General features: G+C 38.8%; 1 protein-coding gene across 9 annotated transcripts in view; it reads right to left on the reverse strand.

Annotated features, from left to right (window-relative positions):
• The window catches only part of FRYL (FRY like transcription coactivator), a 264,479-nt gene that overhangs the window by 6,958 nt on the left and 241,661 nt on the right, over window positions 1-15,860 (reverse strand). For 8 of the 9 annotated variants that reach the window (XM_055588519.1, XM_055588516.1, XM_055588515.1 and 5 more), the window contains 6 exons: window positions 15,401-15,568; window positions 9,217-9,467; window positions 6,322-6,529; window positions 4,661-4,810; window positions 3,831-3,929; window positions 354-422 (listed from right to left, as the gene is read on the reverse strand). In XM_055588519.1, the coding sequence (XP_055444494.1) occupies window positions 354-422; window positions 3,831-3,929; window positions 4,661-4,810; window positions 6,322-6,529; window positions 9,217-9,467; window positions 15,401-15,568 (945 nt within the window). The other variant, XM_055588518.1, reaches the window with a different exon arrangement.

Raw genomic sequence — 15,860 nt, forward strand, 5'->3', positions numbered from 1 at the left:
GTTTGCTTTCTTGACCAATTTATCTATAGAAATCTAATGCAGAATGAAAAAATTTTTAAAGAGGCAGACGCAACTAAAAGTCAACCTGGACTATCCAGATATTCATCGAGCTTATCTATTGAATGTTATTACGTTTCAGTCACAAGCTGGTCGTTCATTTTTATTAAAGTGAGTTTTTCATTACTAAGCCAACATTCCACTGAACCTAACATTTACAAAGACTGTTCTGATAACAAAAATGAAAAATGTTATAAGTATTCTTTATTTTTAGGAATAGCAAATAAGGACATTTGAGCATATACATTATTTTACCTGATACAGAAATATAGCAAAACTAAGAATAAGAAACTTACTTGTGCATCTGTGTTTATCCTATACATGTCTTCTTTGGCACCAAATGTCCTCTTACAATTGTCTAACCACTGAAGAAATAAGTAACAGTAAAATTTTAATACAGTAATTGCATAGTACACAATGAAACTGGTACTGTAACAGCCTGCACATACAGAACAAAAATCCTAAAAAGTGAGCTTGAATTTCTAGGATTGGTTGTAGACACAGACTTTGATCTCCACTCGAGCAGAATCATTTGTATGCAACAAACCCAAGCAGAGGAGGCTGTCTACGTGGCAACATGTACACACTGGGGAGAGTTTATTAATGGAAACGCAATCAGCTGTCTTCTATTCCAGGGACTTGTGGTGCTCCATTTTAGTCAAGAATATTCATTTTTGTAGATTTTACTGGCAATCTTCACAATCTATACTTGACCTGTGTCTAATGTAAGATGGAGAAATGAAAAGTGGGCTTCCCCTCTTGTCAGTTTAATAAAGGCAACTTAGAATTAACCAGGTCTGTTCATTTATCACAAGTGTAATTCTCAGAAGACGTGTGTCACTTTTAATTAGTGAAACAGAAACTAAATTCCATTTAAAATCTTGTTTTTTTTTTCTTCCTTTTTGGACAGCAATGTATGGCAAATGTGTTATCTCCAAAGAGATACTGGTTGCAGAAGCCAAATGTGATTTTCCTTATCCAGGGGCTAGTCCTAAAGATGGATATTTATTTCGGGTAACTTTTCCTTGGCCAGATAAAAAGAAAATAACAGTACTGTGTTTTTAGTGGGGAAAAACACTGGCTCATAGAATTTCCAAGCTGAAGAGCAAGCTAAGAGCCTTCAAGCTAAGCACTTAGGTTTTGACAGTTTGATATTAATAATCAGTTCTTTTGACTTCCTGGCTCTTTCTATGTGACAGATTAAACATAATAAAATTACAATATATATAATATCAAATATATAATATGAATTATATTTGAAATTATATATATGAAACTAGGACATTTTTCATTAGGACTTTGAGAAAAACCATGAGCTACATTGTTTATTCTTTGAAAATATTTCATTATTAGACATTTGAAATTCTCAGTTGTAGCCTAACGGTCTACACGCAAAGAATGAAAATTAGGTGTCTCGGTTGTTTCAAAACAGTCTCTTTGACCTTCTGTCCCTTTTATCCCGGCCCCTCAGTCTGCCTGGGCCCTTAGGCTCTGTACTTGACAGCATGTCAGAAGAAAAACATGTTAAGCTTTCGTAGCGAGATACAGCTGCTGGTAGCCATTGTCAAAAGCTAGTCAGCAGATTTCTATCAGCAAAATTCAGCTGACATCTATCATGGAATCTGTACATGAATGTCTGCTCACACAAAATGTTAGAATGCCTATATGGTTCATCATCATCATCACAAGTCTAGCCCAATGTGTCCAGTATGCTGATGAAAAAAATTGTTAATTGCTTATTCTTACTAAATATATTTTTTTATATTGTATGCCTATGATATGGCATGGGGGGCACTATTCAACATAATTCTGATTTGTATTCTAAGACAAGCCCCAACCCTATTGTGCTGTGGCTGCACACTGGCCTGAAAAGTACAGGTCCACAGCTTCCCGGTCACTGTGTGCAAAACACAGCAGACAGTCTGTGTACAGAATAACCTCCAGTTCACAGGTTAATCGGTCTTCCTATCATGATGGATTTTTTTTTTTTTTAATTCAGGGCTCAAATAAAGGTTAAAAATTAACTGGAGAGGTTTGGCGTCTGGGTGTGATGGAGTAGCTTATGTAAGGCCTGTCCTCGAAGGACAACTATGGAAGTTGAGTAAGAACTAGTTGAACTAGGAAGTCAAAAGAACTGATACTATTAGTAAATATCAAACTGCCATATTTAGGAAGTTAGAGAAAAGTATCAAGAGAGCCCTACTTTGATTCCAGCGTTACTCTAGGGGATTTGCTCATTCCTGTCCATGGGCTCAGAAGCTGAACAAAAAGTAGTGGCCTGTAGTTTCACTGGGCTGGGAAAGCAGGGCTGTCACAGGTACTGAGCCCTAAGGGTCAAGATCCTGGAGAAGAGGGAGCTGCAGAGGAGGCAGCCCAGCAGTCCGTGTGCACTTTCCCCTTGGGGCACTCGTTCCTGTGTTTATCGTGCGCAGGAGGAGAGGCTAAGAAAGCCAGCAGTGGCATCTGGGAGGCTGAAAAGGTCAACAGAGGCTTTTTGGTCTTATGGTGCTGGGGAGACAAAAACTGTTCACTTCCAGCCAAGACAGCGGGTCCTGATGAATACCCCAGGCTTTCACTTGTGATTCTGAGAAGCCTCAAGGACTATACAAGAATGTATGGATACAACTAAAAAACTATTAGAGGGGCAAAAACTGAATAATGAAAAATAGTTGTTTGATAGAAAAGAAGAAAGGAAGCAAAGGGATAGGAAAAAAAATAGTGACATGATTGCTTATGAAGGAATCAAATTCATTTTTCTCTTCCATACAAGTATTTTAATTGATTCAGCACAATTTTCTGAAAAGAACATTCTTGTCCCACTATATTACAAAAGTACCTCTGCTGTATATTACATGATTTGGTCTTACTGGCTATAGGTCGGAAGTGACCTCTTCTTGGAAATCATAGATTTGGTTTGCATCCATTCTCTGTTAGACCTACACGACTTTGGGAAGTCTCTTTAATTGCCAGTACTTTTATTTATACTATAATCCCTACTTTGGTTACTAATTATTTGTTACTAATTATTTACATAAAGCACAAAGACTTCTATTCCTAAATATTCCTATCTAGAATATTTAGGGAATAAGAACCAGGTTTTACATTTCATTCTTCATAGGCCTTTACATGCAGTAGATATGTAGTACTTACTAAAGAAAGATCGGCCTCCTAGGGAAAAAATACCTGTCTGCAGTTTGTGTGTAAACGAGAACCATTTTTTCCTTTAAGTTTTTCTGCCCCTGCCATTGAAAACAGCATGCTGGATTTGCCCTCAGGGATCAGAACTGCGGGCTGTGTTTTGCAGTGCCAGGCTGGAGGTAGAGAAACATTTGTGTGCAGGCAGTACCTATAGTCTACTACCTGCTCCTTTCTGCCTTTGCTTGCCCACGTACGCATACACATCACGGGAAAAAGATCACCAGTTCGTCACAAGTGGCGGGTTTTCTGGACCACAACATCATATGCATTGCTCAGGGAAATACTGCTTTTATATTCCTACTTGCAATGTTGACAGCGGCTATACAGTCTCCACACAGAAGCTTTTTATAAAGCGAGTTTTCCACTGTGTTCTAAGACTCTTAGAAGGCCAGTTTCTAAAAGCTGAAGATAGGGATTTCCTGGACAGGCAGCTCCAAGTTCCCCACCATTCTCAGCACAACCTGAGGCAAGTGGCAAGAGGTCCTGTTTCCCTCTCGGCTATTCTGCCAGGTTAGCATGTCTAGTGTCATAAGTAACTCCTTTTTTTTTTTTTTACAGTGTAAAAAGGGACTGACCTGCTCAGCTGCTTCTTTTTTGGCATTATAAGTATCCAGGTGTTCTTGCAGCTCCAAAACACTGAACTTTAGTGTTTCTAGCAAATCACAGGACATCAGCTGTCAAATCAGAAACACATTGATCCAGGTCACCATTTCTGATCACAATCCTGAGACCAAAACCTTTGGGGTTATGGGTTAGTGAATTTTCAAGCCAACTTAAGCCAGCGTCCCCGCCTGTCCACTGTCCTGTACTAAGGACTGACCTTTTACTGAAGCAGAGGAGTGCGGTGTGGCTTCAGGAATGTCAGAAAGGGTAAGCGTGCCTTCTAATGCTTTCAAAACCTGGCTCAGGCAAAAGTGGCATGTCCCACCAGTGCATACCTTCACAGTAATACACTTGAAGCTTTTTAAACCGTAATTCTTTAACTGTCTTAATACATAATCTACAAATGTGCTTGGAGACAAGTGGAGAAGACCAGGGAGTTCTGGGTTCTTCATGGTGGTGGTGGGGCGGCGGGGGGTAAGGGTGGTGGAAATGTGTCTAGCCCTCTCCTGTGAGCTTTGATTCAGGAACCAGGGAAAAGTATGCATCTCTAAGCATGATTCTTTGGCTCTCCCATCCAGAACTCTCTGAAAGGTGAGGGCAGGAAGAGGTCAGAATCAGAAACAGTCACAAGTCACTGCATACAATACATGGGAACTATATTTTGCTAGATATTTATAATCAAGTTGAAAATATGAACCTTTAGGCTTTAAAATTCTGAATTACCTTTAAAAAAGACCATTTACTGAGTGACGCCATTCCAGTTTACTTTTTATGATAAAGTAAGCCTTATGTAAAAACTTACTGTTTCAGCATCCACAAAGACTGTTGGGCATTCTGAACACATCATCATCACTTCTAATGAGCTTTTAAATTTGGCACCAATGCGTTGCAGACTCTCACCAAGAAAGTTGACTGCCTCATTAGTTATGTCCCCAAACTTTCTTTGAATTGACTGTGGAGAAAATATAAGAAAATGTATTTCATATGAAAGCCTTTTTTAATCTTTAAGTAAAAAAGCATAATTTATAATTAGAGCAACCTTCTATTTTATTTTTAATTTTATGCAACCTTCTATTTTAAAACTATGATTGTAGTGATATATATAGAACCCTAAAAATCAATTTGTAAATCCTTATTTTTAGGCACTTCTTTAGGAAACATGATAATTTCTAAAAATGATCAAAGATTTATTGTATAGTATTCCTGAAAAGAGAAACTAATGATACATGCTACTCGTCTCCCCATTCCTAAGATTTTTTTCATTAGGAAAGAGAGAAGGAGTACATGCTAGATATTGCTGGAAATAAAGCCCTCACATGCATGAGGAATTAGATCTTCCGAAGTTAAATTCTACCAAGTGAAACTTTCAGTAAAAGTAATTTACTCTCCTTGGATAGTTTACTCTCCTGCTGACTTGAACTGAAGTCATCAAAAGGCACCAAGGGCAGTATCTTCTCAAAACTCAAGAATATTCATTCACATAAAACCATCAGGGCCTAAACCATAGTGAACACTGAATGAATCAGATGCTATATCAGCAATGTAATTACTATACAAATACTTGGATGTGTACCTACATGTATATGCATAGCACCATTAGGTGGCATTATGATTAATTTAAAACAAAGTATTAAGCCACAGTCTCACTCATGGAGAAATCTGTATCTCTGGAAAGAAAAGAATATAAATAGAAAACCAAGTAGCAATGCAAAACTACAAAGTTAAGTAAATAAATGCTCCAGTTAATTAGCACTGAAGAACTTTCAGGAGGGAAAGACTGAAGGCTGGGAAAACTTCAGTGAGATTATGTACCGAGCTGGGTCTTCTAAGATGGGCAAAATTTCCTTAGGTAGGGTGGAAAGGTGGCAAGCAGTTGGGAAAATAAAGACTTAAATGTCAGCCTCGGTTTCCCTAGCTACAGAGTGCTAAAAATACATTACGTAGGTCTGTTGTAAGAATTACTTACTGTAAAACATTTAGCTTAGTGCCTTACATGTAGTGAGTACTGAATAAATGTTAGCTCATATTACTTTCAGGGATGGAAGCAGCCTTGGTTAAAAATTTTAAGGTCCCCACACAGTAATGAAAGTGCCAATGGAGTGAACACTTTATGGTACATTGTCTTATGATACTGACGGAAAGCTCCTTAAAGGCAGGAACCCGCCTTTATATTTCTTTGGTGTCCCTGGAGGTGTCTAGCATATTCCAGAATTTGAGCAAATGTTATTTTGAAGTTTTACTCTAATTACCTTAGGGGAAGTACCTGTACTAGTCACTGTATAATGTCGTAGCAGTGCTACAGTGTCCAAGTGTACATTTAAATTATCACTATCTTAGGAAAATAAAAAACCTTTAAGGGAAACTAGTGAGAATATTAAAATTTGAGATACTGATTTTAGATAAAACCCTGTAACTTTATCCGATAACTGTAGTACGAATTCAGAAGTCTTCAACCGTACTGACCTGAAACAGCCTAGAAAACACGTGAAAAGTAAAGACTGCACAGGACCCATCGGTGTCAGACAGCATCTGGTTGACGTGGCAGCGCCAGGCTTCTTCCTCGTCGTCATATGCTACTGGCTGAAAAGCGGCTATGATGGCAGAAAGAAATGGTGATGGCAGAGGTGATGTCTGTACTTCTGGAAAACCATCTTGTTCTTCTTCATCTTGACTGTTAACACATACACAGTCATCATAATATTATCTTAAAAGAATACACTCAATTATTTAAAATACTTTAAATCACCTAACATTATTTTTTACATATGTGCACATATTGATTCAGAAAACAGGCGACCACCTAAATTTTGTGAGAAAGCATGAATAAGCAGATTCTCAGCCTGTTCTTTCTGGCATCTTGTTCTTTCTTAGCATCTTTGGATTTAGAAATCTGATTTCACACAACCACCTTAAGACAACTTAATCCTACAATGGGGCTTCCCAGGTGGCTCAATGGGTAAAGAATACACCTGAAATGCAGGAGACACAGAAAACATGGGTTCAGTCTCTGGGTCAGGAAGATCCGCTGGGGGAGGGCATGGCAACCCAGTCCAATATTCTTGCTTGAAGAATCCCATGGACAGAGGAGCCTGGAGGGCTACATTCCATGGGGTTGCAAAGAGGCAGACATGCCTGAAGTGACTGAGCAATCCTACAATATGCCAGGGCTATGGAATAATTTCAGTAACTTCTATGACTAATACAGCCTAGAATGACTTCATTTTAAATGGTCAGTTTCAGAGGCTTTTTATTTGAACAGGCCCAAATTGGCAATCATGATATTTTTTAAGTTTTTGTCATGTACTTTTGGGTCAAGGGCTATATATTAGGTGCCTTACATGGGCTGTTTTCATTTAATCTTCACAGAAACTCTATGACAGTTAAGTACTATTATTCTGATTTTTACCAGTGAAGGACAGAAAGTTCAGTGAGGTTAAATGATGTGCCTAGGCTGCTGGGTAGGAAATGAGAGAGCCAGAATTTGAGGCCAGTTCTATGGGACCAAACCCAGTATTATAAAGCCATGACGCATGCTGTGTGCCCAGCAGTGTGGCAGTAACAGATCTGACTCAAAGAAATAGAAGATCTGGCCATTTTTTTTTTGAGGAATCTATAATCCCCACAGGCAGATAATATATACACACAAATATAAGACAATGAAAAAAAAGGTATATATGGTATTTGGGTTGAGCATCCCATAAAGAAACGTGTGACCCTGGGTCTTGAAGAAGTGTTTGGAGCCAGACTCCATACAGAAATGTGTTACTCAAGGTCTTAAAATTGTATATTTCACATTACAGGCCTCCACAAGGCCATTCAGAAATTACAGAGCAACTCATATAGAAGAGAGGGATCTGAAAAGACTGGGTAGAAAAGGTCAAAAGGAAGCAGACATGTGAAGTGAAAACTTAAATTCTACCTCAAAAAATTTAATTTTTAAGATGTCACTATGGTGATTGATTTTAAAAAAATGTATCCTGTAACCTTGAGTAGATACACCTCTGTATTTACTAAGGATGTTCTACTTATTGTTTCATCTTTAGTACTTGGCCAAAGTCAAGTCTCTTGTCTGCAGCCTTTTAGAAAGCCAGGTATCTGAGCATCTATCCCTGCATCATTCCTGACTTCTCTGAATTCGTGTATGATCAGTGAGTGAGTGAGGACGTAGGCTACTGTCACAGCCAAGTCAGTGACATGAACAACATGTGTCACCAGGATCCTTTGTTAATATCTGAGTGTACACTTTCAAATACAGGTGAACACTCTAGATACACTGAGAATGAAACACCTCCTTATGTGCTGTATATGTTAAAACACTGTTATCACTTGAAGTATAAATAAAAAGCTTTTATTGTAGGAGTAAAACTCTGATATACTTGATCATTAAATATTAAATTTTATGTGAGCTTCAAACTGTTGAATAGGGAAAAGATACACTGATAGATAATGCATTAAATTAGATGCCCTTATAAAGAACATTATTTTGAGCTACAAATATTTATAAAATTAAAAATATAAAAACAAAACAGTAGATATAGATTACATCATAATTCTCATCACTGAAGGACTATTTTGTGTTTAAGTAACATAAGGCACCAAAATTTCCTTTAAGAACTTTATGTAATTATTGATCATTCAATTCTGTCTGGTAAAGAATCCGCCTGTAATGTGAGAGACCTGGGTTTGATCCCTGGGTTGGGAAGATTCCCTGGAAAAGGGAAAGGCTACCCACTTCAGTATTCTGGCCTGGAGAATTCCATGGACTTTATAATCCATATGGTCACAAAGAGTCGGACATGACCGAGCAACTTTCACAATTCCGTCAGCCCGTGAGTAGAAAAAAGTCCTGTGTGAGACTTCTTCATACTTCGTGGTAATTTTGAATGTATGATGCATAAACATTTAGAAAGAGCACTCTAACATTTGACAGTACTAAGAAATGATACTTCTGCCCGTTATATAAGTCAAACATTATAACTATTGGTAATAAGACTATAATTTTTGGAATATATTTCAGATTTGTTGTGGTATCACAGAAGTTCCTTCCATAATTTTGATACTTGGCTCCACCCACGGCCCAATATGGATTTCAGCACTTGGCCACTTGGCATTCTGCCCAAATAGGTATTTGGTGTACTTCTAAATGTAGACTGCCCCTCACTGTGCTCTGAGAATGGCCTACTTGTTTTTCTTTAAGTGAACGGCAGTAACAGAGAGTAAAACCATGGCAGGAGCTCATTTTACCTTTAAAGTGTACACAGAAATGAAAGTCAGTTTACTGGAACAGAGGGTCATGTTCGGGAGGGGACATCGTAGAAGCATCACCTCATCACCGTGTCTGCGACACTGTATTCTCACCTAGACAGCCCCGAGAAGTCTGCTTCCTCCTCCTCGCACCGCTCGTCTAGTTCCTTCAGAGCTAAGGTGACGTCTTCTTCACAGACTGACCCGGGGTAGCTCTCAGGACCTGGAGGCTCCGGCAGGTCTGTCTCCTCTAGATCCAGAATCCCTTGACACACGAGAGAGTCCTGCTGTTCTTGAATAATATACGACCCATCATCTTCAAAGGCGGTAAGAACCTGTTCCTCCTTTAATACTGAACTTGCATCCTGAAAAACAATCGTATTTTTTTTTTTACAGACTTTTAAAACATTAAAAAGCAAATTTTACCAACACAGAATAAATGACTGTTGCCACCAATCTACATTTATTTTATTAGGCAGTCTTCATTTACACAGTTTGATTTTTGGAGTTTTGGACTCTGATCACATAAAATTGTTCTTTTTTTTTTTTTTTTTTTTAATAGTTTCCAGTTTAAAACCCTTTGAAATTAAAGTGTATCACCGACTGCCACACAGAAACATCAAGGAGATCTTTTTTCAATAGGACTCAGCTGTTTACCTAGAAACATATCCTTTGGGGAAATATCTTCTCTCCAGCATAGTCTAATTCTCTATAGGTAGAGCTTTATATTACAACTATAAATTCTCTCTTATGGAAATGTCATTTCTTTCATTATGCTAGAACTTATTCTCCAGTGAATTCTAGATATAAGAAGGGGAGGTAATTCAAAATGCTTAACCCGTTGGTTCTGTGGGGCTACCTGTGAGTCACGAACAGGTCTTGACCAGTCAGGATGCTGTTGAACAGAAACGACAAGAGCAGCCTGACTGGTATAACTGAGCTGAATACCTGGGATGTATGATTTGCTTTCAGGTAATAAGATTATAATAATTTATTTAGATTTGAGTACTCAGACATCTTCACCACTGAGTTAAGAGTTCAGAAAATGCTGGAAAATTTTAGACTGTTGTACTCTTGAGAATTAAATGAACTATAAACTCACTTATCAATGAGGGAAATGATAACGGAAAGCGTGTTGTGGCATTTTTTTCCTCTATCCATTGTAACGTTACTGAAATAACGTTGATACATGTGCCTGGCTTAGAGTAAAAGTTCAACAGGTGTTGGCTGAGTAAATGAGCTACCACTACTGAAAAAGAAAAATCCTTCCAGGGTGTAGATCATGACATATCAGCACCAGTTTTAATTCGCATGGACATTAGTTCAATCAGTTTGAAAATAAGCACTTAACGGTCTCTCAGTTTCTTTCAGGACTTAGACCTAAGATTACTACTGAGTCAAACTGCAGTTTCTCACCTCTTTGTCACAGATGAAAATAGAATTTTCCCTTCCAAATTATGAAAAGTAAGTGAAATCCAGCGCCCCTGACCTTAGACCAGTCTGGGCCTTTGTTATTTAGTCGCCCAGTCGTGTCCGACTCTTTTTCGACCCCATAGACTGTAGCCCTCTAGGCCCCTCTGTCCATGGGATTCTTCAGGCTACTGGAGTGGGTTGCCATTTCCTCCTCCAGGGGATCTTCCCGACCCAGGGATTGAACCCATCTCTTCGCATCTCCTGTATTACAGGTGGATTCTTTACCACTGAGCCTCTGGGGAAGGCCAGGTCTTAATTTACACACCTGTAAATTCATGTATAAAATGAAGGATTCTGGGCTGAGTGCTCTGGGATAAATTAATAACTAACTACAATTAGTGTGCAAACTAATATGGGGCTAGTTATGCAAACCACAATAATATACAGTAGAGTATGGTAAGTGTAAGGTATGACAAAGATGGGGTAGCAATAGTGCAATGAATGTTTCTGTCCCCTCGAAATTCATATGCAGAAGCCCCAGTGGGGTGGTATCAGAAGTGGGGACCCTGGGAGGTGATTAGGTCATGAGAACTCTCATGAATGAGATCAGGCCCTTAAAAGAAGAGGATAAAGAGCTATTCTGTTCTTTCCCACAATGTCAGAACGCAGCAGAAGAGCTCCCAGGAGGAGAGTCCGCACTAGACAGCAGTTGGCTGGCACCTTGATCTTGGAGTTTCTGGCCTCCAGAACTGTGGGAAATGCGTTTCTGTTGTTGATAAGCCCCTCCCACCCCAGGTGATGGAATTTTTGTTACAGCAGCCAAAGCTAAGACAGACGGGAAAAGGACCTAGAAGATACTAAAGGCACAGAAACGCGGCAGGAAAACACGAAGTGTACTAAGGGATAGTTACGCAGAGAAAGTACAAACTCTGAGTCTTCACAGGATGGTACTTTATAAATAATATAGTATAATCATTCCTTATTTGGTGCAATAATTTATATTCAATACACTCTAAGGTTTCCATCTGAATTTTCTTAAAGATTTGGCCATTAAATGACTAAGAATTAGTTACTTGGAAAGATACTGTGAGTAATAGTGCCAAAGACACTGCTACACCTAGAATTTTTATTGGTATTAATTTTTCCTTGGGCATCAGTTTGAACGTATCGTACTGAAATGATGCACCACCAAATTTCTTGGTTTAATGCCATTACTTTTCATTACTGTATACCTGTGTTTTATTGTTATTTGTTCTTGAATAATAATTTGAAAATACATGTTTCATCTAAGATTATAATGTAGGCTGAAATTTTCTAGTAACTCCTAGATTTCATGAAGAGAGAACTTTTTGGCTAATGGAATGAATTCCACTATTATATGTAAATGGTGAGAATCAAATTTTCTTGAACATTACCTTATTGCACAATGACTCCTTCTCTGTCTCTCTGCCTCACACACACACACACACACTTTCAAAGTGATTTTGTATAAGCAATATAATTTCTGGCATGCATGAATTGGTATCTAAACTATTATAAATACTAGAAGAAATCCCTCTGTGGAGGTTCTTCTGATAAACACAAGGATATAATCCCTCCTAGAAGGAATTTGCCAAGCAAGAATACTGGAGTGGGTTGCCATTCCCTTCTCCAGGGGATCCTCCCAAACTGGGGATTGAATGTGGGTCTCCTGCATTGCAGGCAGGCAACCTGAGCTCTTAAGTTTTCTTTCTTGAGGTAGAATGCTTTAGCCTATTATGGCTTCCTAATATTAACAAAATTCAAGGGCAGAAATTCAAATAAACATTTCTAGGAATTTTTTTCTTTAGTTCATAAAATATTTCATCCAGTGAAATTAACTGCTTTCCTCATCTTAAGAAATTGCTTTATAGCGATATGTATAGTATCTGTAACTCATATATAACTTTATATAGGAGGGTTATGGTTTTATTTTTTAGTGCTTTTATATTTTCTTTAAAGGGGCAGTTTCGGGTTACGTGACACTATTTGTCACACCAGGAAAAACAAACTAGGCCAACATATCCAACAGACACAAACCTGAATCATGCTCTTGTGGACAACTGTTCTTCTGGTGAATTTTTATGTCAACAGAATTATTTTTAAATGAAATAGTATGTGTCAAAAAATATCCCCATTCTCCTCTGTCAGTGTTACAAAGTTTATAGTGATAAGGAAACACACTATTGTAAAAGGAAAAAACATAGTAAATTAAAGTGTTTTTCCTTCATTTAAAAAAAAGCGTCCTTGGGAACTTGATAATGCGTCGGAAGTAGGCCCATTAGATACTGTTGGATAAATGAATGACTCATCTGAAATAACACAATTTCCAGTATGTATGGGAATACATATGAATTTCCAATTCATTTCCAATCAATATGAATGACTTCCAGGAGGTAGCTTACTCACTTACTATGAATACAGCTGTTTTAATAACCAAAACTAAAAGACTTTCCTGTTTGTTAACTATTTTTGTAGTTAAAACACAGGACCATTAACCATATCGCTTTTGTTAAAAAGCTATTTTCCATTGTTTCTAATGAGAATGTCTGCTGACTTATAACATGCTATGAGCTATCCTGGACACAACAGATCAGATGATCAATGAGTAGCTAATGCTCACGTCACAGCCTTCCCATACTGAAAGGAATATGGTCTACTTCAGGTGCAGCTCTGAACACTGTCTGCTCCCTTCATAAACACCTTCCTGTCCACGCACTCTGTCACTTACGGCCCCTTATCTCCTGCTAATATGCCTCTGGTTTGTCTCTTCATCTCAGCCTTCTCCAGCCCTCCCTCCACTAAAACACCGGTCAAACTGTAACCTTGCCTGATGACAGACTGCAAGCTCCACGGAGGAGGTACAGGTATGAGAACACACTCACTTTTCCACAAAAAAGCCAAGATTGAAAAAAATAAACACGATCAGATTGTGTCCTTCGGGCTTAAAATCCTCTAGTTGTTGCCCGCTGTGTGGCTTCTAAGATCACCCTTGTGAGCACCTGGCCCCCTCCAGCTCCTTCTCTCCCAATGCCATGCTCTCAGGTTCCCTGCACTCCAGCCCCACAGGCTGACATTTTAGCTCTTCAGATACATGGGTGTCTTTTCCACTCCTGTTTCCTGGGCCCCGAACTCCCTTCCTGTGCACTTACAATGACTGGATCCTTCTCATCACTTGTTTCCACCAGATGCTACCCTACCTAAGTGTCTCCCTCACCAAGTCCATATTCTCGTTAGATTTTCTTAATATGGGTAGAAAAGGGATCACTTTCTGATATATCATTGATATTTTATGTTTTTACCTGTTTACTGTGTCTCTCCTGCTCAAATGAAGCTCCATAAACCAGAAGCCTTTGTCTGTTCCACACGGCACTGTGTGCCTAGGGCTAGGACAGAGCCTAGCACGTGGCAGGGCTCAGTAAACAAATATGCTTAAATGACGGAGTGCTTGGGTGCCCTGGGTATTCCCACCCAGGTATCTGGGACAGGGCTTGGCACATAATTGGCATCTTTGGAAAGAATGAAAATTCATGACTTCCTATCGTTTCAAATAAAGCCTGCCTTTAGTGGAACCCAGCGTGTCTTAGGTCTATCCATCTTTCCTCCTGCCGCAGCTGCTCCTCCTCTTCTCTACGAAGAGTGATTCCTGCTGCTGCCTGCACATTCCATGTTATTTCACATGGCCGTGACTTTCTATGCCATGTCCCTCTGCCTGCAATGTCTCAAATGCCACATAACTCCTAATGCACAGCTGATTGGTTCTCACTCTGAGTTTTCACAAAGCCTTGAGCATGTCTGGTTCTGAGTTTCTCATACTGACCTGCAGTGCTTTTTTTTTTTAAAAACCTTCTGTCTCCCTTAATAGCCAGTGGACACTCTGAGGACAAGGTCATGCTTTACGCATCTTTTCAGCACTTAATGGAATGCCCAGCATCTAGTAAATCTCAATGAATATTTGTTGAGTTATCTCAGCTTGAGCCATACTAATATGAACATTTAAAAAAGCTACCCCCCAAAAGCCTTCATTTCAAAATACATCTGCTTACTGTGAAGACGTATGATACACTGTTGGCGTAATCACAAGAACATGAGATTTCTCCTTACTCAGACAGTAAGATCTAATAATTAGACTGGTCTTGCTCTGATAACTATATTAATTTGGTTAACACTGAAAAAAGTGTAGTATTTTCCTGATACCAGGGCATAACAGCACATATGAAAGAGCTATAGCAATTACAGTTTTTTAAAAAGAGATATCTACAGTAGTCTTAAAAAAGCAACTAAGAAAACGAATACTCACTTATTTTTGGTCATTAGCTTGGAATCTGGCTTACTTCTCACAGGCCTTTCCAAAAAACATAACACTGGTAGTTCCACAGTCTTTCTAAAAGGTTTCATTTAACCAATCGCTAACACAGCTGGCCTGAGGTTTTCATCCCAATTACAGCACCAATCACAAAAAAAACACAAAAAACAAAAAAAACAACACCACCAAATACAAAGCAAAAAGAAAAGAAAAAAACAAAAGCGGTCCTTCAGCACCCGAGAAGATGCTCCCATCCCCGGAGAAGCGCCGGTACATTAACCTAATCACGTTCTGCAGCAGGAGATGCTCATTAAAAACACTTAGGGTTATTTTTAACCTGTAGGTCATTTCCTTAATCCATCACTTTTTTTTTTTCCTTCAGTGATCAGATTTGACTATTTCAGTTGGACTAAATCACTTAACCAACAGGTTAGAAATACTGCAAACAAATCAAATAATTAGCATATCAGATGAAAACTCCTTTGAAAGAAAAGCAAGGGGTATCACAGATTGCTAAAAAGAGCCCAGATTGGCCATGCACCAGCCCCCATGACTCCCCACCTCAGGCAGCTGGCTGTTAGCCTTATCTAGAGAAGCTTCCAAACTGGGGGTCTCATCTCTGATTTGCAGCACTTCTTCTGTAGAGAGGCTGCCAGTGGAATCTTGAGACTGAAGAAGTAAATCAGAATGGTCCGGCAGGGTTTCGTCTGCAGCAGAATCGTTATTTAACTGAAAGGAGAGACAGTAAAATAAGGAAATTTATTTAGGAGTTGGCGATGGCCACTAAACAAAGAAAACTGTGTCATAAGATATTCTGAAGCCATAGTTATAAAGAGCTTCTTTGACTTCCTTTCCCCCTCATTTCAGTCTGTATCAGAATTGGTGCGATTAATGCAAGCAGCTAGTTCATCAGTAGAAATGAAGTCTCCATTAACACGGATTAAATTTTGCTGAATAGAAACCACCAAAATGGAAGCGCTCTATGTGACTATGTTAATCTTCATCTAAAATTCTTATTTTT

Source organism: Bubalus kerabau, chromosome 7 (assembly GCF_029407905.1).
Source record: "Bubalus kerabau isolate K-KA32 ecotype Philippines breed swamp buffalo chromosome 7, PCC_UOA_SB_1v2, whole genome shotgun sequence".
Taxonomy (NCBI): Eukaryota; Metazoa; Chordata; class Mammalia; order Artiodactyla; family Bovidae; genus Bubalus; species Bubalus kerabau.